At 34.1% G+C, this 22,052-nt stretch overlaps 2 protein-coding genes across 2 annotated transcripts; both read left to right on the top strand.

Moving 5' to 3' along the window:
* Positions 1-4,353: 4,353 nt before the first annotated feature.
* LOC133324795 (histone deacetylase 11) lies at positions 4,354-6,345 on the top strand. Its single transcript, XM_061533637.1, has 4 exons — positions 4,354-4,614; positions 4,679-5,259; positions 6,006-6,114; positions 6,184-6,345. The coding sequence occupies exons 1-4, from the start codon at positions 4,354-4,356 to the stop codon at positions 6,343-6,345; spliced, it is 1,113 nt and encodes a 370-aa protein (XP_061389621.1).
* Positions 6,346-18,349: 12,004 nt separating this feature from the next.
* On the top strand, positions 18,350-19,563 carry LOC133324784 (phosphoglycerate mutase 2-like). The gene is made up of 4 exons (XM_061533626.1): positions 18,350-18,467; positions 18,753-18,988; positions 19,055-19,316; positions 19,373-19,563. The coding sequence occupies exons 1-4, from the start codon at positions 18,368-18,370 to the stop codon at positions 19,534-19,536; spliced, it is 762 nt and encodes a 253-aa protein (XP_061389610.1). The 5' UTR covers positions 18,350-18,367; the 3' UTR covers positions 19,537-19,563.
* Positions 19,564-22,052: the final 2,489 nt, after the last annotated feature.

Genomic DNA, 22,052 nt, shown 5'->3' with positions numbered 1-22,052 from the left:
AATATATATTTAAAATAAATTATAAACAAATTTGTATGAAACCAAAATAATCTCAGCTAGAAGACGCACATCACCCACAATTCCATGACATTTCACAAACTTAGAATTTATTTTTTTATTTAAATTTAAAAATGTCCTCAATGCTTTTGAAAAGCCCACTCATTTAATACATAATCTTCTTTACTCATACAATTCCATGCAAAATTAATTTCAAAATTCTAAAAATAACGAAAATACTTAATCACATTCATATCCATTATTTTATTACATATTTTGATAATTATTATAAATAAAATACAAAATACAATAATTAAAAAACAGAAAAACAAACTGTAAACTGATAAAAGACATACATCATACATATATACAAACTAATATATAATTGTAGCGACAAAACCTATTTTTCTTTTTCTAAAAAAATGTAGAATAACAAGAATTAAAATTGATATCATAATTATATTTTGTTACAGTAAGTATTGTATTATAGTTAGCTAAAAAAACAAAACACAAGAAAATAATTATTTTATTATTAATAAATATTTACTATACAGTTAAAGTACTCCATATATTTTTCAAACTCACAAATAAACAATTAAATAAAAACATACAAAATCGGACTTTTTTCCATAAATTGTAAATAAATATAAAATTGAAAAAAAAACAAATTATTAAAATGTATTATTATTAGTTTTGAAAAAAAATATGAAAATCAATAAAATCAGGTCTTTTTTAAAATTAAACATTACAAATTAAAAATTGATATCTATTTTTTAAATCACATGCTATTTTATTAAGGCAAATATACATATATTTTTTCAATATATAGCAATTCTCATAATACTAGACCTTGTTCAACTCAATACAATAAGAAGAAATAAATAAACAAAAAAAAAATAAATAAATACTCAAAAAAAAATAAATAAATAATTGCCAAGGCATCAGTACACAAAGTGACTATATAGTGTATTTAATATTTTTTTCTTGATTTTTATAAATATATATAAAATAAACAATAAATACATCTTCAACTCTGTAACAATAATTTAGAGAAGCCAAATAAAAAATAAATATACGTAAACTATAAAACAAAAATGAAATAAGAATTATATTTGTTGTTGTTATTGAAGTCTAGATTTTTAAGACTTGTACACAGAGAATCAAAATCTAGATTTCAATGACAATTTGTTATCATTAATATACCTAAATTTGAGTTCAGAATTTTTGAATCGATAGGTCTCACTTGAAATCACCCGATACTAACTCTTAAAATAAAGTAAAATTCTCTAAAGTGAAGTAAAATTCTGCTAGTGGATTTTAATGCAAAAATCGGAAAGGAAAATATTTTTGGCGCCACCGTCGGAAAATTCAGCCTCCATGAAGAAACATCAGACAAAGGCATGAGGTTGATTGACTTTGCGGCAGCAACAAAACATGGTAGTTAGCAGCGCCAGATTCAAGCATTTCGATGAACCCAAGACCACCTGAATTTCTCCTGATCAAACAACGAGAAATCAAATCGATCATGTTGTGATAGACGGAAGGCATTCATTCAGTGTTTTAGAGTATACTCGTTCCGAGGATCGCATTCGTCTCAATGTAGCAGCAAAGATGCAATCTAACACAACACGGAAACCTGACATCGAAAAGCTGCAAACACAACAAGTAGCAGAATGCAACTCCGCTCAACATACCCACCTGCTTTACGAAAGCACTACTTGTCTCGATAATAGTATAGAAGCACAATGGCAAAGAATTATCAACTCCCTACAAACTGCAGCAAAAGCTACTCCTGGGTACCAAAAAATACCATAAATTAACCCGTGGTACGATCAGTTGTATCGTAATGCTACTGATATGAAAAACGCAGCGTATAGAACAACCCTGCAGACAGTAGCAACACGTAATGCAAAGAGAGTTATCGAGAGAAAAGGAGAGAGGAGAAACGTATTTTCAGAAGAAAGAACAAGAAAAACGTGAGCGTGAACAAATCTAGATGTACAGGAGTCAGAATGAAGTACGGAAATGTTACCAACGAGTAAAGAGCAAACCGAAGGCTTTGGTGCAGGCACATCCTCCGGTAGAGATGAAGATGGAAACCTGGTGACAGATACATACAGCGTGTTGAGGATCTGTAAGGAGCATTTTGAAAAGCTTCTGGTATCCAATAGTGGCGGTGAAGAAGATACTTTAGAACCCATAAGAGATGACGGTATAGAGTGTATACCTCGTAGCCAATATCAGCAGTTATAGTCGGAAAGGACTTCTGATAGCCTTCAGACAAGGTGACAGTTTGTCGTGTGACCTGTTCAGCATCCTACTGGAAAAGGTCATACGAGAAGCACTCTGAACACCAAACAGCATATGGCGAGTAACATATGCTGTTTGGACGCCGAGGACATCGATGTAATGGGTCAAACATTGTGAGCGGCAAATTCCATTTTGAACAAATTGAGGATGAGTCTGCCAAAGTGGATGTGGCAGCAAATGGCGAGAAGACCAATCTGTTGGTATCAACGCACAAGACGTCCAGCGTCGAGGTTGTCTAACATTTTATATACCTCGGTACCGCCTTAAATAGAATTAATGACATCAGTTTTGAAGTTCGGAGAAGGATAGTGTTGGCCGACAGATGCGAGTAGGGTCTGAGTAAGCAACTCAAAAGAAAGGCCACCTCTTGGCAGACCAAACTCACACTCTACAAGACACTGATATTACCGTCCTATCTATGGGCAAATCTGCGTCGATGGTGAATATCGCTGTCGAATGAACCATGAGTTGTACCATTCTTGGACATCGGCATTGCCAGACGTATCGAGCTGCAGCGACTACGTTGGCTAGGACATGTTGCGAGAATGGATGAGGATGCCCCAGCACAAAGGGCATACAAAAGCAAGCCAAGTGATGGTTCACGCAGAAGGGGAAGGCCACGAATCCGATGGAAATATCAAGTAGAAGACATCATCTCGGAACATGGTCTTTCAAATTGGATGAGATGCGCACAAGACCGACGCGCTTGGAAAGCCTTTTTTAAGCTGGGCTTATGGAACAACCGTTCTGTCTCACGTCAGCTATGTAAATAGGCAAGCAGGGCGTGGATTTTTTAAAAGAATATTTTCTGCAGTGACCATTCAAGACGTGAATTTTTTAAAAGAATATTTTCTGCAGTGACCATTCAAGACGTGGATTTTTTAAAAGAATATTTTTTCAGGGCCCATTCAAGGAGTGGATTTTTTAAAAAAATATTTTCTGGAGTGACCATTCAAGATTTTTTAAAAGAATATTTTTTCAGAGCCCATTTAAGGAGTGGATTTTTTAAAAAAATATTTTTTGCAGTGTCTATTCAAGGCGTAGATTTTTTAAAAGAATATTTTTTCAGGGCCCACTCAAGGAGTGTTTTTTTAAAAGAATATTTTTTGCAGTTTCTATTCAAGGCGTAGATTTCTTAAAAGAATATATTTCCAGGGCCCACTCAAGGAGTGGTTTTTTAAAATAATATTTTTTGCAGTGTCTATTCAAGGAGTGGATTTTTAAAAGAATATTTTTATGGACAAATCCCTGTCTCTTTTCTTCCAAAGCTTTACAACCCCATTTCAAACCACTGATGACAGTTATTTTCGACGTTTACCAACACTGCTTCCATCTCAAGGGCAGAGTGCATGCCATGGTACAATTATAAAAGGTAACAGCAAATCCCAGCTGATTTGATTCCAACGTAATACTAGTGTCAATATGAATTTGACAAATTGTGTTTTTAAAAATCACCCAACGGGAAAATTGGGAACGCATACAACTTGAATTTGTTCTTCATTAAATATGCTCCCGTATTCAATTTACTCAATCTGCCTGCTGGGAAAGTTTGAGGAACCTAATCTTTCTTCATTGAATAACTCGCAATTACCTGCATTTTCATATGTGTTACACATATAAGTGGCAATAGCTCAATTATAGGAAGGATGTGGAAGCGACAGAAATATAAATTTGATAGATTTTCATTCATGTTTTTCAAATTTTATTTTGAGGATTCGAAAATATTTCATTTTCAAAATAAATATAATTTATTTGTTTGTTTACATTTTTCTGTCAAATGATGTTGACACTAGTATAACTTGCAAAAACAAATTTCCATGTGGTTGTTGTATCGTTTGTTGTACAACAACACTTGCTGTTACCTTCTATTAGTATACCATGAGTGCATGCAAACGTCCTCTATGTCTCTCTCACACACTTTTCTCCCTTTAACACAGCTGTGTGTCATTGATTTGTTTATGTTATCTGCAGCAGGTCTCTGGATTACAAACAAAATGCATTTCATCATGAAATTGCAATGGGATTCCCACTTTTAAATATTCCGTAATGCAGAAATATACAGAAAAGGTACACAGCGAAAGGGAGCAAGAACCGGAAATTGTTTGGATTAAAAGGACATCATTGGATAAAGGTAAAAAATCCAATCATTCCAAGCCGCTTAACAAAACAGCAGAGGAAACGGAAGACCAAGGAAGTGAAGGTGACGACAAACTGCCCATAGTCTATAGTAAAAATTATGGTGTACATTTTGCGAAATTGGAGAAGTTGCATCCATTCGATGCCGAAAAGGGCAAGAATATACAGGAGGTATGTATGCATGTGTGTGTAAAGTTATTTCCAGTAATCTCATTATTCTTGATTGTTCTTACAGCTCCTTATAAAATTCCAATTAATCGATAAGGGTAAATTCTATGAACCCTCCTCGGAAATCACCAAAGATGAACTATTGAAAGTACACACCGAAAAATATTTACGTAGTCTAAAATGGAGCTTCAATGCCGCCAAGATTGCCGAAATACCGATACTATTATTTTTACCCAATTGTTGGGTGCAATGTGGTTATTTGCGGCCAATGCGTTTTCAAACTGCCGGCTCAATAATGGCTGGCAAGTTGGCTCTCGAATATGGTTGGGCCATTAACTTGGGTGGTGGCTTCCATCATTGTTGTTCCTATAAGGGTGGTGGTTTTTGCCCATATGCCGATATAACACTTCTCATACAACGCATCTTTGCCGAAGAGGAACATGTGCGCAATGTTATGATTGTCGATTTGGATGCCCATCAGGGTAATGGTCATGAACGAGATTTTATGGACAATCCATTTGTTTACATTATGGATATGTATAATTATCAAATATATCCGAAAGATCATAATGCTAAACTGGCCATCCGGTATGCAGTGGAACTGAAGCCGAGGACGGAGAATAAGGAATATCTGGCGAAGTTGAAAAGGTATGTGGAAAAGACTTTAAAGAGAATGTGGATTATTTAAAAAATTATATTTTTCAAACTCAAAGTTTTTCAATGAAGCTTTAGGTGTGGATTTTTTCAAGGAATATTTTTTCAAAGGACTAGCAAAGCGTGGATTTTTAAAGGAATATTTTTTCAAAGGACTAGCAAGGCGTGGATTTTTTAAAGGAATATTTTTTCAAAGGGCTAGCAAGGCGTGGATTTTTTAAAGGAATATTTTTTCAAAGGACTAGCAAGTCGTGGATTTTTTAAAGGAATATTTTTCAAAGGACTAGCAAGTCGTGGATTTTTTAAAGGAATATTTTTCAAAGGACTAGCAAGTCGTGGATTTTTTAAAGGAATATTTTTCAAAGTACACACAGGCGTGTGTTTTTTAAAGGACTAGCAAGCCGTGGATTTTTTAAAGGAATATTTTTTCAAAGTACACACAGGCGTGGGTTTTTTTAAGGACTAGCAAGCCGTGGATTTTTTAAAGGAATATTTTTCAAAGTACACACAGGCGTGGGTTTTTTTTAAAGGACTAGCAAGCCGTGGATTTTTTAAAGGAATATTTTTCAAAGTACACACAGGCGTGGGTTTTTTTAAAGGACTAGCAAGCCGTGGATTTTTTAAAGGAATATTTTTCAAAGTACACACAGGCGTCGGTTTTTTAAAAAAATATTTTTTCAATGGACCTGTAGAGAAATACCTCTAATTAATTCTAATTTATTTTTAATTTTTCCTTTCAGAGGTTTAAAATTTGCAATGCGAGAATTTAAACCCCATTTGGTGGTCTATAATGCTGGCACAGACATTTTGGAGGGCGATCCCTTGGGTTACTTGTCAATTACACCAGAGGTGAGCACAAAGTGTTTCCATACTTTACAACCATTTCATTAATATTGTTAAATTCCTTCCTTTTTACAGGGTGTCATTGAACGTGATCAATATGTGTTTGGCATGTGTCGGGCCCGTGGCATTCCCATTGTAATGCTGCTCAGTGGTGGCTACCTGAAGCTGTCGGCCAAGGTTATTGCCGATTCTATTATGAATTTAAAACGAAATGGTCTACTCCTATCGATTCGTTGAATATATTTTACACCTATGGAAATGCTACCTTTTGATGTCAGGTTATAATGCAGAAGTCTGTGATGGAATTGTAAAAACGAAAGTATTTTAATATCTATATGTATGAAAATTCTATTTTGTATATGTATGTATAAAAAATCTATCTTCTATTGAAAATTAAAACAAAATAAATGTAAAACATTCCAAATGAAATTCGAACGCTTTTTGTATAAAATTCCCGTTTTACAAGAAGACCCCGTGATCTTCTATAAAACGTCATAGTGGTCTTTAATAGGAAATCCCAGAGGCCTTCTAAAGGAAGATCTAGTGGGCTTAATATGCAAAAAAATCCACGCCTCAGTATGGACATATATTTTTTTTTTTTTAAATCCCTGATGCGTGGACCTTAAAAAAATATTTTTAAACAATGCAAATGCAATTAATTAAATTGTCTACTACAACCTGTTCTGGATGCCTGGTATGTTTGAGCAATTTCTAAAGAAAAGAACACCCACTCCAAACTTTAAGACTGACTTCATTCATCATTCTTTTCTATTCACATGGGAAGTATTTAAAACCCAATACCAAACATTAATAACACTTTTGGAACCCTTTAGTACCTATGTTCTCTTATAGTACTTTTTTTCCAAAACTACCTCCATATCTGAACCCTTTTGGAACCATTTAGTACCTATGTTCTCTTATAGTATTTTTTTTTTTCAAAACTACCTCCACATCTGAACCCTGCACAACAACCCACACTTAATATTTCAAGTTTCCAGCCGTTTCGTCTGGGCGATGATCTGTCAGTCACTAACTCACATAACACTAAGAAAAATAATGTCACTATGTAATAAAACTGCAGAATTCCCTCTAACCACTGTTGCAAAATTCATAAAAATCGATTAAGAATTTCCGGAGTTATTCGAATTTGAATTCTACCATTATACCAAAAAATGAAAAACACCACAAAAATCGATCTTGCAAAAATGGAAATTTTTTGTCTTCATACAGCTACTGTGTGTAGGTGTAAGTAAATATATTTTACATTGCATATGTGTATAAATCACATACAATTAATCACACCCAAATATCAAGCAACAACAAATTGCATGCACCTCGAACTGCCCTTTGCCCCTACAAGTGTGCTATTCATACAACCAAGCAGACAGACATGAAAAAAACCATTTTTGAAAGACTGATTTTGTGTGATTTTTCATTTTCAGGTAATAGGCGACCAGAATCGAGCTGGAGGTGTATTTCGCACCATCGTTGAATTGAAATACAAATATCTCGGCAACTACAAAACCGATTTTTATAAAGTTTCCAGATATGGTTAGATCTGATCTTTCAAATCATTGATTTTTTTTATAAAAATGTGTGCTCTGTCTGTTAAAATGGTTCACAGCCCGTTTCTTCGAACCACTTAAGCGGCTATTCCTAACTCTTTTATTCATACCGCTATATACCGATTTAAATTTCCTTAACGACCTGGTAACTTAACGACCGCAGCGTCATCTATTGATGCAGTAGTTAAAAAAGATCATAAACGAAAAATTTAATGTCGTGGTCATAACTGTTGAACTACTGCAGATATTGTACAAATTGTGCCGTATGAAAGGTAGGAAGTCTGGCTATTTCGTGATTTAATTATAATTAAAATTTTAAAAATATGAAATGTGAAAAATTATTTAGAACCTTAACTAAGTTTTTGAAATAAAATTTGCCGTTTCCCTGCTACCAATAACCAATTTTTTACTTCATTAGGATACCCTACAGGTATCAGGAAAGACGGCCCTGAGACCCATTTACATTTGTGGTCCCTTGTTATATATATATATATATATTTATTATATTTTTTAAATATACAATTGTGGATTTTTTTAATATTTGTGTTTCATGCGACTATTTCAATAAACATTGAACCGAGATAAGATTATCGATGAAAATGGGAACCATCACCGTTTTTTTTAACATTTCTTTAAATATTACATAAGCTGTCTTAGTGGATTTTTATAGCACTAAGACTGCAGTAAGGTTGAATTTTTTGAAATTTATTCTTTGATATGCGCCCAAAAATTTTGTTCCAAATATCAAACATGGTAAATGTTACGGAGATAAAAGCTCGCAGTTTGCCAATTAGTTAAATTTTCTATCTACCTGTTCTGGATGCCTGGTAGGTTTGAGCAATTTCTGAAAGAAAATCTCCAGGTGAGCCTGACATCCATCGTTCATCAATTTGTTCATCTACACTACCATTGTATTAAGTACTATTAAGTAAAAATATTGTATGTATGTAGTTGAGTTATTCCTCTATGTACATGTTTGTTTATTGAAATAAAATAAATAAATAAATTTAAAAAATGCCAAAAATGTGTTTTATTTATGGACGTCTAAAAAATTTGTTAGTGGGGGTTCACAATATTAGTTTATTAGTAATACAGTAAGTAAACACAGTAACGCTACATATCAATACTATCTTCCAATGAATTAACAAAAAAAAACGCCCAATAATTTTGTGCAATTTTGCGCAAAATTTCACAAAAATACCAGGCGCCCAGATTGAAGTAGCAAGTAGCCCGCCAAAAAAAAAATCGAAAAATTTTGATCTGGCAACACCCAACCTGCGAAAAAATTTGGGCGCCTAAATGTATGCTACAAATTTTGTAATTTCTTTATACGGCATTGCCAGATGCAATTTTTCAAATTTTTTTCTTTTTGGCGGGCTACTTTCTATTTTCTTCTGGGCGCCTGGTATTTTTGTGAAATTTGCCCAAAAAAGCATACAAACAGGTGAATTGAAATTGTGAAATTGGTGAAATTGTGACGTCATCACACAAATTATGTCGCATGCGTAGTGAGGGGCATGTATACTTACCATATTTGTTGTATCCGTAAATAAAAACAAATAGTATTTTTTAGTAAATTCATTATTTTTTATATTTTTATTAAATATTCTTTATAAAAAATATATACATACATTTAAAAAAAAATATATACAGTAAATATAAATTTTAAGAAATAATTTTCTTAACAACTTAGCCCACTTATAGGGATTATATTCTATTGTAATCCTTCCTTGTGGAATTTTATGATTGAGAGATGAGGATAATTCCAAAATATATATTGATCGTTATCGGCGGGCCTGCCATATTTTCAAATAATTTGTATATTGTTTTCGATTGTCATCATACGAAAATTCGAGCATTTATAATTCATAAAAACCTGGAATGAAAAATAAAAGACAAATTAAAAATATATATAAGCATTAAATAATCTATACTAATAAAAGAGTAAAGTGATTGACTGACTGATTTAACGATTCATCAACGCCCAGATGAAATGGCTGAAGTTAGAATCTTGAAATTTTAGGTGAGGGTCACTCTAGGTCCAAAGGTGTCAGATAAGGCTGTGTTTTAGGAAATTCGTACTAGAACGGTACGTGATACAATTTGTATTTGCGAACCGCTAGAGCTAGAACTCTTAAATTTTAATTGAAGGTCACAGATGGAGTGTAGAATAGATATAGCAAAGGGTTTTTTTTGGACATTCGAACTATAAGTATGCGAAAAGTACTAAAATCCCAAAACATTTTGTGCATTTTTGGGTAAATTTCACAAAAATATCAGGCGCCAAGAATAAAATAAAAATCCGATTGGGCCCTGAAAAATATTCATTAAAAAATCCACGCCTTGTTTGGGCCCTGAAAAATATTCATTTAAAAAATCCACGCCTTGTTTGGGCCCTGAAAAATATTCATTTAAAAAATCCACGCCGTTTTTGGGCCCCTGAAAAATATTCATTTAAAAAATCCACGCTTTGTTTGGGCCCTGAAAAATATTCATTTAAAAAATCCACGCCTTGTTTGGGCCCTGAAAAATATTCATTTAAAAAATACACGACTTGTACAAACTTTGAAAAATATTCCTTTAAAAATCGACGATTTGTATGAACCTTGAAAAATATCCTTTTAGAAAATACACGCCTTTATAAACCTTGAAAATATTCTTTTAGAAAATACACGCCTTTATAAACCTTGAAAATATTCTTTTAGAAAATGCACGCCTTTATAAACCTTGAAAATATTCTTTTAAAAATCCACGCCTTATTTGGGGACTGGAAAAATATTACTTTAAAAAATCCATTAGTTTCCTTTGCATTTGCTTAGTTTGTCTCATCATATTTTTTAACGCTTACCAACACTGTTCTACTACCCAATGAACGAACAGCTGATTTACTGCTCTTTGCCTTAATTTGTTGTTATTGTTTTCCTTTTGCACTTTACTTTGACAGCCAAACAAAAGATAAACAAAGCGGTTAATCACACTCACTGTTATTTTTGTTGTCGTGTCGTTACTAGTTTGTTGTTTGTTTGCTGATATAAAAGAGCAAAGCCATTCCTCTAATGAGAGAGTGTATATGTGAGAATTTTATTGTTCGAATAATAAAGGAAAAACAAAAAAGTCACGGTACCAAAAACCAACGTTGCTGCCAACAGTCACAGTCGTTTTTATTTACAAGTAAAACATAAACATCCACCAAGCTCTCTAGTGCAAATATTTTGTTAAAAAGAAGATATTAACATTTTATAAATTTAACGGAAACTACCTCGTCTTTTACTCCACAATTTTGCGAATAATAAATAAATTTGAAAGTAATAAACAAATTGAGACCCTATTACTGTGCATTTAAAACGTCTAGAAGGTGAAACGGCAAAATAGACGACAACAAGAATAGAAATCTTTATTAACTTTTGTACCAACAAATAGTGAATATTGTCACGCTGTGTTTATCCCACATACCAAACATATCGCGACAAACACACACACACATATATCTTGACCGCACCAATGTCAATTTCAAGGAGAATCTCTAAGAAAATCTTTAGGAAATCATTTGTAAATATTTGAAGGTAAGAAAATTTGAGTTGGTTTTGTAAAGTTGCATTTTTCAGGGTTTTGTAAAGTTGCATGGTGGACTAGGGAAGAGAAAAAAATTCCCCAAAGGAGAGTGTGCCTAAACGGATAATTAGAATTCAGTCCGTTCAAGTAATTCGAAATGGAATTTTGTTTAAAAACCAGCCATATGTGTGAATAGTATTTACGTGTGTGAATGTGTGTGTGTGACCGGTGGCGAATGATTGAATGATGGCCACAAATGCAATTTATTAATAAATTGTTTTTTTAATTAATTTTTTTATTACATCAAAGTTTAAATATGGAAATTATTATTTTCATTCATGAGGGATTTTGAGTAAAAAAATTAGAAAAAATATAAAGAAGATGTTTAATGGCGATTTATGGTTAAATGGCCATCAAATTGAAAAGCCATAAATAAAGTGAACTTGTTGATGACATACATGGTGACGTATAACTGTCACGACCTATGTCGATCATACGCCACACTATTCAGGAAGGATTTTTAATGGACAACAATAAGGCTTGAATTTTTTAAAAGAATATTCTCGAATCCAACAACAAGGCGTGGATTTTTAAAAGAATATTTTTTCAAGGTAGCCACAACAAGGCGTGGATTTTTAAAAGAATATTTTTCAAGATAGCCACAACAAGGCGTGGATTTTTAAAAGAATATTTTTCAAGATAGCCACAACGAGGCGTGGATTTTTAAAAAAACATTTTTTCAAGATAGCCACAACAAGGCGTGGATTTTTAAAAGAATATTTTTTCAAGATAGCCACAACAAGGCGTGGATTTTTAAAAGAATATTTTTTCAAGATAGCCACAACAAGGCGTGGATTTTTAAAAGAATATTTTTCAAGATAGCCACAACAAGGCGTGCAGTTTTAAAAGAATATGTTTTCAAGATAACCACAACAAGGCGTGCATTTTTAAAAGAATATTTTTTCAAGATAACCACAACAAGGCGTGGATTTTTAAAAGAATATTTTTTCAAGATAGCCACAACAAGGCGTGGATTTTTAAAAGAATATTTTTTCAAGATAGCCACAACAAGGCGTGGATTTTTAAAAGAATATTTTTTCAAGATAGCCACAACAAGGCGTGGATTTTTAAAAGGATATTTTTTCGAGATAGCCACAACAAGGCGTACATTTTTAAAAGAATATTTTTTCAAGATAGCCACAACAAGGCGTGGATTTTTAAAAGAATATTTTTCAGGGTCTATACAAGGCGTAGATTTTAAAAGAATATTTTTTCAAGATAGCCACAACAAGGCGTGGATTTTGTAAAGGATATTTTTCAGGGTCTATACAAGGCGTGGATTTTGTAAATGATATTTTTCAGGGTCTATACAAGGCGTGGATTTTGCAAAGGATATTTTTCAGGGTCTATACAAGGCGTGGATTTTGTAAATGATATTTTTCAGGGTCTATACAAGGCGTGGATTTTGTAAAGGATATTTTTCAGGGTCTATACAAGGCGTGGAATTTGTAAAGGATATTTTTCAGGGTCTATACAAGGCGTGGAATTTGTAAAGGATATTTTTCAGGGTCTATACAAGGCGTGGAATTTGTAAAGGATATTTTTCAGGGTCTATACAAGGCGTGGATTTTGTAAAGGATATTTTTCAGGGTCTATACAAGGCGTGGATTTTGTAAAGGATATTTTTCAGGGTCTATACAAGGCGTGGATTTTGTAAAGGATATTTTTCAGGGTCTATACAAGGCGTGGATTTTGTAAAGGATATTTTTCAGGGTCTATACAAGGCGTGGATTTTGTAAAGGATATTTTTCAGGGTCTATACAAGGCGTGGATTTTTTACAACATTTATTTTTATTTTTCAAATATGTACACACGTTTTACCAAGAGATGAGATGTAATCATTTTCAAATTGATTACAAAATAAATACGTACATATATGATATAAATCAATTGATTGACATGATCAATATTCCATCAAAAATTAAATTAATTTTTCTAATAATTTTTCAAAATACAGCTCCCATTAATCCATCATCATTTGAAAATTACAAGGGACAAACCATTCTCGATTGAAATTAACAAAACATTAATCTAAAACAAAAACAAAAATAATTTCAATTTTCTGAAACATTTTTACAGTCCAGCACAGAACGTTTTAATGGTCCAAGGGCAGTAGCACAACGCGTTTGCTAGCGCAAACTTCACCATATTTAACAAACAAAAAAATAATCTACCCACCTAAAACGAACCGGATATCGTTTGAATTGGAATTAAATATCAAGTAAGTAAAAAACAAATATCAATATATATTCGTTTAATTATTTAATTATTTGTTATGGTATCATCTTTTTTTGGATAAACAATAATTTATTATCGCAGATTAATACGACTATAATTGTTATTCAGAGGTCTGTGTGTGTATGTGTGCGTGCGTAAAACTAGTTAAATATTAAATAAATACAATTGGTGTGATAACAATAAATTACTTTGTGGCAGGGTAATTCTATTAAGTGCTAGATAATCTGCAATGTAAATAATACAAAAAAATACAAATAAAAGTTGAATTACAAAGAAAACAAATATTCTTTAAAAAATCCACGCCTTATTTGGAACCATGAAAAAAAATCTTTAAAAAATCCACGCCTTATTTGGAACCATGAAAAAAAAAATCTTTAAAAAATCCACGCTTTATTTGGAACCTTGAAAGAAAAATCCACACCTTATTTGGAACCTTGAAAAAATCTTTAAAAAATACACGCCTTATTTGGAACCTTAAAAAAAAAAATCTTTAAAAAATCCACGCCTTATTTGGAACCTTAAAAAAAGTCTTTAAAAAATCCACGCCTTATTTGGAACCTCGAAAAACTATTTTTTAAAAAATCCACGCCTTATTTGGAACCTTGAAAAAAAATCTTTAAAAAATCCACGCCTTATTTGGAACCTTGAAAAAAAATCTTTAAAAAAATCCACGCCTTGTTGTAGTCCCTTGAAAAAATATCCTTTAAAAAATCCACGACTTGTTGTGGTCCCTTGAAAAAATATCCTTTAAAAAATCCACGCCGTATATTACTTACTTACTTAGCTGGCTTGTTACAGAACGGTTGTTCCATAATCCGAGCTTAAAAAAGATTTCCAAGCGCGCCGGTCTTGTGCCAATTTGGAAGACCATGTTCCAAGATGTTGTTTTCTACTTGGTCTTTCCATATGATTCGTGGCCTTCCCCTTCTACGGGAACCATGCTGTATGCTAGGCGCTCATAAAATATGTCTTTGGTCTGCTCATCTTTCTCTTCGGGCGGAGCATGGGCGCAAATAAAACTGATGTAGAAGAACTTCGCTTTTATGCGGATTATAGCAATTCGCTCATCTACTGGAGTGAATTTGGAGACGAGATCTTTTATTCTCCTGTTAACCATAAATAAGCAGCCAAATTCATGTCTCGTTTCATGACAGCTAGCCAGGCAATAATATTGGCTTTGTACTTCTTGAGTACATCCTCCAAAGCGAAAACATCACCTTGTCTGTACAACGTGCGCACATTCCAAGTGCACATTCGCAGATCATGGTCCTTTATACGTTTGCGGGGGTTGTCAACATTAGGGGGGTTTGTTTTTTTATTATTTGCTTTTTCATAGTATGAGGGGTTTTCCGAGTGTGGGCAACTAACCCGACGCCTTAGCCCTTATGGATGAACTCGCCGCACATATTAGCTCACCGCGGGGAGGTCAGTGTCCACAATTGAGATGAATGAGAGACCAAGATAAGCCTTCGACATGTTGAAGCCAATTAGAACCATTGCTTGGTATCTATCATCCCCTACGCCACCCTTATGTAGGCCTTGAAAAAATACTCTTAAAAAAATCCGCGCCTTATGTAGCTTATATAAGCTTTGAAAAAAATGTCTTTAAAAAATCCACGCCTGGGATAGGCCTTTGAAAAAATAATTTTAAAAATCCACAACTGGGATAGGCCCAGAAAAAATATTTTTAAAAAATCCACGCCTTGTTGAGACCATGAAAAAATAATTTTTAAAAAACCACCAGAAAAGGCCTTCAGAACAAATGCATAGTAAAGAAACTTCTAGTATCCTGGCATCTACCCACTTTCTATGTTTAATTTACTTCAGTCATTACTTTGCTAAAATGTCTCACTTTTAAGAACCGCATCGAGGTTTTTGCTTTTAAATAAATTGACTGATGTACTTCAGGAACAACAGACATACCTCATACCCATCCACCCACTGCAATGGCCTGAGGATGCATTTTAATCGTGTGAGAAAAACAGGTACAGCAAACACAAGATTGTTGCAAATTTTTGTGGCCAATATGGCTGACAGTCTGCAGTTGCAACAAAATGCAGCATGAAGTGCAAACAGCATTAAATTCTTGTGCTGTACAATAACCGAATATTTTTTATTCGGATTTTTAAAGAATATTTTTCCTGGGCCTATATAAGGCGTGGATTTTTTAAAAAATATTTTTTCCTGGGCCTATACAAGGCGTTGATTTTTTAAAGTTCGGTTTCTCTTACAAATTTAGATTGCTACTAACAAATGCATCAGCGGCGAGAAATGGTATACTCTTTGAAATGCAAAAGATGCGCATGCTGCCACCACAATGTCTGCGAGTTACCGCCACCACATCTGTGGCATGCAACGAATTCAAGTAAAAAGTAACCATAGACAAATGCATTTTATTGCATTCGCTTGCAACTGCAATTTGTAATTGAAGTGAAAAACAAAACAAAGGAAAAGAAAAGTGAAAGAAACTCGAGAACCCCCCATGACAATGTGACGATATATTTACAATGGGAAAAGGCAGACAGACGGACATACGAACAAGAAACCACCGTGCATATCATCATCACAACAAGTGTTCGTTGCAGAACAATGTTCTGATATATCTGGGAATAAAAGTTCGGGACATAAGAGAGGGTTCCTAGTCCCTCTCTTATGTGGGAGGGAGATAGAGAGAAAGAGGTTGAGGAAATCTGAATGATGGTGTATCAAGAAAACATCATCTAACCCCTGCAGCATTTTTTCGCACCATCACAATGTTCGGCGAGCGACAACTGTTTGTAGCTCCGCATCGCATCGCTCGATACAGCTAAATTGCAATTTGTATATTTCACAAAATACACACACGCGCGCACACATTCACCTCTTTAATGCATCACTCTGATTGTGGTCTCCATTTGATTTTATCGAATGCGACTGATAACTCAAAACAAAAGAAATGCTTTCACAGTCATGTCGAGGGGTCATCATATATGAGGGATGAAATGGAAGTTATTTGCTAAAAATATAATTTATATAGGCCTTGAAAATTATTCCGTAGAAAATCCACGCCTTATATAGGCCTTAAAAAAATATTCCTTAGAAAATCCACGCCATATATAGGCCTTAAAAAATTATTTCCTATAAAATCCACGCCTTATATAGGTCTTAAAAAATTATTCCTTAGAAAATCCACGCCTTGTCTGGGCATTGAAAAATTATTCCTTAGAAAATCCAGGCCTTACAAAAATATTCCTTAGAAAATCCAGGCCTTACAAAAATATTCCTCAGAAAATCCACGCCTTGTATGGACCCTGAAATATTATTCCTTAGAAAATCCAGACCTTACAAAAATATTCCTTACAAGATCCACGCCTTGTATGGACCCTGAAATATTATTCCTTAGAAAATCCACGCCTTGTATGGACCCTGAAATATTATTCCTTAGAAAATCCACGCCTTGTATGGACCCTGAAATATTATTCCTTAGAAAATCCACGCCTTGTATGGACCCTGAAATATTATTCCTTAGAAAATCCACGCCTTGTATGGACCCTGAAATATTATTCCTTAGAAAATCCACGCCTTGTATGGACCCTGAAATATTATTCCTTAGAAAATCCACGCCTTGTATGGACCCTGAAATATTATTCCTTAGAAAATCCACGCCTTGTATGGACCCTGAAATATTATTCCTTAGAAAATCCACGCCTTGTATGGACCCTGAAATATTATTCCTTAGAAAATCCACGCCTTGTATGGACCCTGAAATATTATTCCTTAGAAAATCCACGCCTTGTATGGACCCTGAAATATTATTCCTTAGAAAATCCACGCCTTGTATGGACCCTGAAATATTATTCCTTAGAAAATCCACGCCTTGTATGGACCCTGAAATATTATTCCTTAGAAAATCCACGCCTTGTATGGACCCTGAAATATTATTCCTTAGAAAATCCCCTGAAAAAGTATTTTTTAATAAATCCACGCCTTGTATGGACCCTGAAAAAGTATTCTTTAATAAATCCACGCCTTGTATGGACCCTGAAAAAATATTCTTTAATAAATCCACGCCTTGTATGGACCCTGAAAAAGTATTCTTTAATAAATCCACGCCTTGTATGGACCCTGAAAAAGTATTCTTTAATAAATCCACGCCTTGTATGGACCCTGAAAAAGTATTTTTTAATAAATCCACGCCTTGTGTAGGTCCTGAAAAAGTATTCTTTAATAAATCCACGCCTTGTATGGAACCTGAAAAAGTATTTTTTAACAAATCCACGCCTTGTATGGACCCCGAAATAGTATTCCTTAATAAATCCACGCCTTGTATGGACCCTGAAAAAGTATTCTTTAAAAAATCCACGCCTATCTCAACTTCCTGCTCCATCCCTCGTACAAATCACATCTTTAGGTGTCATTAGTTTACCATCTATGCACATACATACATATGTGTGTTTAGTTGTTTGCAATCAATATCGGTGCATGTAAATATGTATTTACATACATATACATATGTGTCATATTCAATTATTTTGTTCACATTTGCACTTCAAAACTTTCTTCGCCTCCTTTGTTTTCTTTGTGTCTATGATCGTTTTTTCTTTTCTTTTTTCGAAACTAACGTTCTTTTGCCATCTTTATTTTCATTTTAGTTTTCAAACGTTTGCCGCAACTGTCAGTACAACAAAGCGACACAGCACACACAGAAAAGGCACCAACAACAAATAAGTAACCTGAAGTACAATTACAACAACATTACATTTATTTTCCGGACCTCAACCGACCATTTGTCACAGCGGACCAACCAATCGGAAGCGTAATCAAGGAAATTTAACAAAAAGGCAACAAGAACCGCAACAACAACAATGAAAACAAATAAAGTGGTGATTTTACGCCATGGCGAAAGTGAATTCAATAAATTGAATCTATTCTGCGGTTGGCATGATGCTCCACTGACGGAAAAAGGTAAGAAAAAAATCCAACATCTTGTGGAGAATTGAAAAAAAAATATTCTTTTAAAAACCCACGCCTTGTTGTGGCCTTGAAAAATATTATTTTAAAAATCCAAGCCTTGTGGAGAATTGAAAAAATATTTTTTTAAAAACGCACGCCTTGTTGTGGCCTTAAAAAAATATTCTTTTAAAAATTCACGCCTTGTGGAGAATTGAAAAGATATTTTTTTAAAAATCCACGCCTTCGGGAGAATTGAAAAAATATTCTTTTTACCAATTTCCCTTCCCCTTATTTTAGGTATCGAAGATGCCACAAAAATCGCCGTAGCTGGTCTACGACAACATCAGATGCAATTCGACATCATCTACACCTCTCTCCTGCAGCGTGCCCACCAAACTGTCGATGTTATACGAGAGAATTTGAAATACAACGATGTTCCCGTGATCTATGACTGGCGTTTAAATGAGCGACATTATGGCAATCTGACAGGGTTCAATAAACGTCAAGTGGCCAATAAATATGGTGAAGAGAAAGTAAGTCCCGAAACACCCTAATACAAATGGATAATAATTAAAAAAGAAATGATTAATCCCTTAAAGGTACAAATTTGGCGTCGTTCATTCGATGTACTGCCCCCCGAAATTACTCCCGAAAATCCCTACTATGCCAAAATACGTAACAATCCCAAATTTAAAGATATACCAAAGGACAAATTTCCCGATACGGAATCATTGAAAACGTTGATGCTGCGGGCCATACCCCTTTGGGAACAGGAAATAATGCCAAAAGTTTTAAGCGGTCAGAGGGTGCTGGTTGTGGCTCATGGTACTGTGGTGCGGGCCTTAATGAAATACATTGAAAGTATGGGAAATTAATACATATTTTGATTTTTTTTTAAATATTTAATACCTTTTCAGGTATATCCGATGACAATATCATGAAAGTGAATATACCCAATAGCGTACCGTGTGTTTTCGAATATGACATGGTGACCGGTCAACGTGTGGGTAATATTCAATATCTGGCCGATGCCGATTATGTTAAGAAGGAAACAGAAAAAGTGGCCGCAATTGGAAATTAAATTTCTTGTATGACTGATTTACGATACTAATTATAAATATTATATAATATTGTTTTTGTTTTATTTATTCATTTTTATTGTACAAATAACATTTTTCAAATAAAAAACACAGATTTACATCAGAAAACTTTTAGAGCCTTAGAAAAAGTAATCTTTAAAAAATCCACGCCTTGTATAGGTCCCGAAAAAGTAATGTTTAAAAAATCCACGCCTTGTATAGGTCCCGAAAAAGTAATGTTTAAAAAATCCACGCCTTGTATAGGTCCCGAAAAAGTAATGTTTAAAAAATCCACGCCTTGTATAGGTCCCGAAAAAGTAATGTTTAAAAAATCCACGCCTTGTATAGGTCCCGAAAAAGTAATGTTTAAAAAATCCACGCCTTGTATAGGTCCCGAAAAAGTAATGTTTAAAAAATCCACGCCTTGTATAGGTCCCGAAAAAGTAATGTTTAAAAAATCCACGCCTTGTATAGGTCCCGAAAAAGTAATGTTTAAAAAATCCACGCCTTGTATAGGTCCCGAAAAAGTAATGTTTAAAAAATCCACGCCTTGTATAGGTCCCGAAAAAGTAATGTTTAAAAAATCCACGCCTTGTATAGGTCCCGAAAAAGTAATGTTTAAAAAATCCACGCCTTGTATAGGTCCCGAAAAAGTAATGTTTAAAAAATCCACGCCTTGTATAGGTCCCGAAAAAGTAATGTTTAAAAAATCCACGCCTTGTATAGGTCCCGAAAAAGTAATGTTTAAAAAATCCACGCCTTGTATAGGTCCCGAAAAAGTAATGTTTAAAAAATCCACGCCTTGTATAGGTCCCGAAAAAGTAATGTTTAAAAAATCCACGCCTTGTATAGGTCCCGAAAAAGTAATGTTTAAAAAATCCACGCCTTGTATAGGTCCCGAAAAAGTAATGTTTAAAAAATCCACGCCTTGTATAGGTCCCGAAAAAGTAATGTTTAAAAAATCCACGCCTTGTATAGGTCCCGAAAAAGTAATGTTTAAAAAATCCACGCCTTGTATAGGTCCCGAAAAAGTAATGTTTAAAAAATCCACGCCTTGTATAGGTCCCGAAAAAGTAATGTTTAAAAAATCCACGCCTTGTATAGGTCCCGAAAAAGTAATGTTTAAAAAATCCACGCCTTGTATAGGTCCCGAAAAAGTAATGTTTAAAAAATCCACGCCTTGTATATGTCCCGAAAAAGTAATGTTTAAAAAATCCACGCCTTGTATAGGTCCCGAAAAAGTAATGTTTAAAAAATCCACGCCTTGTATAGGTCCCTAAAAAGTAATCTTTAAAAAATCCACGCCTTGTATAGGTCCCTAAAAAGTAATCTTTAAAAAATCCACGCCTTGTATAGGTCCCGAAAAAGTAATCTTTAAAAAATCCACGCATTGTATAGGTCCCTAAAAAGTAATCTTGTGGAGAATTGAAAAAATATATTTTTTAAAAATCCACGCCTTGTCGTGAATTGAAAAAAACTATTTTTTAATTGGTATTTTTGTTTCTAATATCTCCTCCGTTAATTTTAGGTATCGAAGATGCCACAAAAATCGCCGTAGCTGGTCTACGGTAACATCAGGTGCAATTCGACGTCATCTACACCTCTCTGCTGCAGCGTGTCCACCAAAAAAGTAATCTTTAAAAAATCGACGCCTTGTATAGGTCCTGAAAAAGTAATCTTTAAAAAATCCACGCCTTGTATAGGTCCCGAAAAAGTAATTTAAAAAAAACCTTTAATTCACCTATCCGAGTTGCATTGCTGCCACATCGAAATACCGTTACGCTTAATAAAATTTTTGAATTCCATTAATGAGAAAATCAGTCAATTGAAATTCATTCATAAACATGTGAATGAATTAATTAGCCCAACAAGAATATCCGCCCTCCATATGGCTGGCAGAGGCCACTTGACCAGATATTATACCATGGATGGCATGGGCGGCATTCCAGCTGGTTGAGTTTCCATTTTATGTCACAACTATCAACGAAACTCCAAAAAATAAACAACAAAAAACAAAAGTCAACAAATTAACATATGTCATAAAATTAGTGAGCGCCCAACAGATAAGGAGAGAGAAAACAGAGAGCATCAGTTTCCCACAGCAACCACCAGTGAAATGTCAATTCAAAAATTGTTTTATTTTTCATTTTTGAAACATGAAAAGTGGAACTGAAAGTTCGTTTATTTTGGGGGTGTTTATTGGCTTGTTCTTCTTCCTTTTCTTGTTGCACAATTCTACACAAGTTTCAAAACAAAAACATATGCTGAGAGAAATAGATAAATTGGCGAGAGAAGATACATTTCGTGTGAGAAGAAATGTTTGTTAATGGAATTGAAATGCTGCGGGGGAGAGTGGCAAATAATATAAAAGCAACAGAGGAATGCAACATGAGTTTGCGCCAAGTTGAAAATGAGGAAACACTTGTGTTTCATTAATGAAAGATGGGAACAAGGTTGCCATCTCTTTTATTTAAAGATTAGTTTTTCGAGACCTATACAAGGCGTGGATTTTTTAAAG

Source organism: Musca vetustissima, unplaced genomic scaffold (assembly GCF_032173495.1).
Source record: "Musca vetustissima isolate MV318-11 ecotype Yass unplaced genomic scaffold, APGP_CSIRO_Mvet_v1 utg8821, whole genome shotgun sequence".
Taxonomy (NCBI): Eukaryota; Metazoa; Arthropoda; class Insecta; order Diptera; family Muscidae; genus Musca; species Musca vetustissima.
The sequence above is the reverse complement of the archived record's forward strand: the minus strand, read 5'-3'. Positions and strand labels throughout refer to the sequence as shown.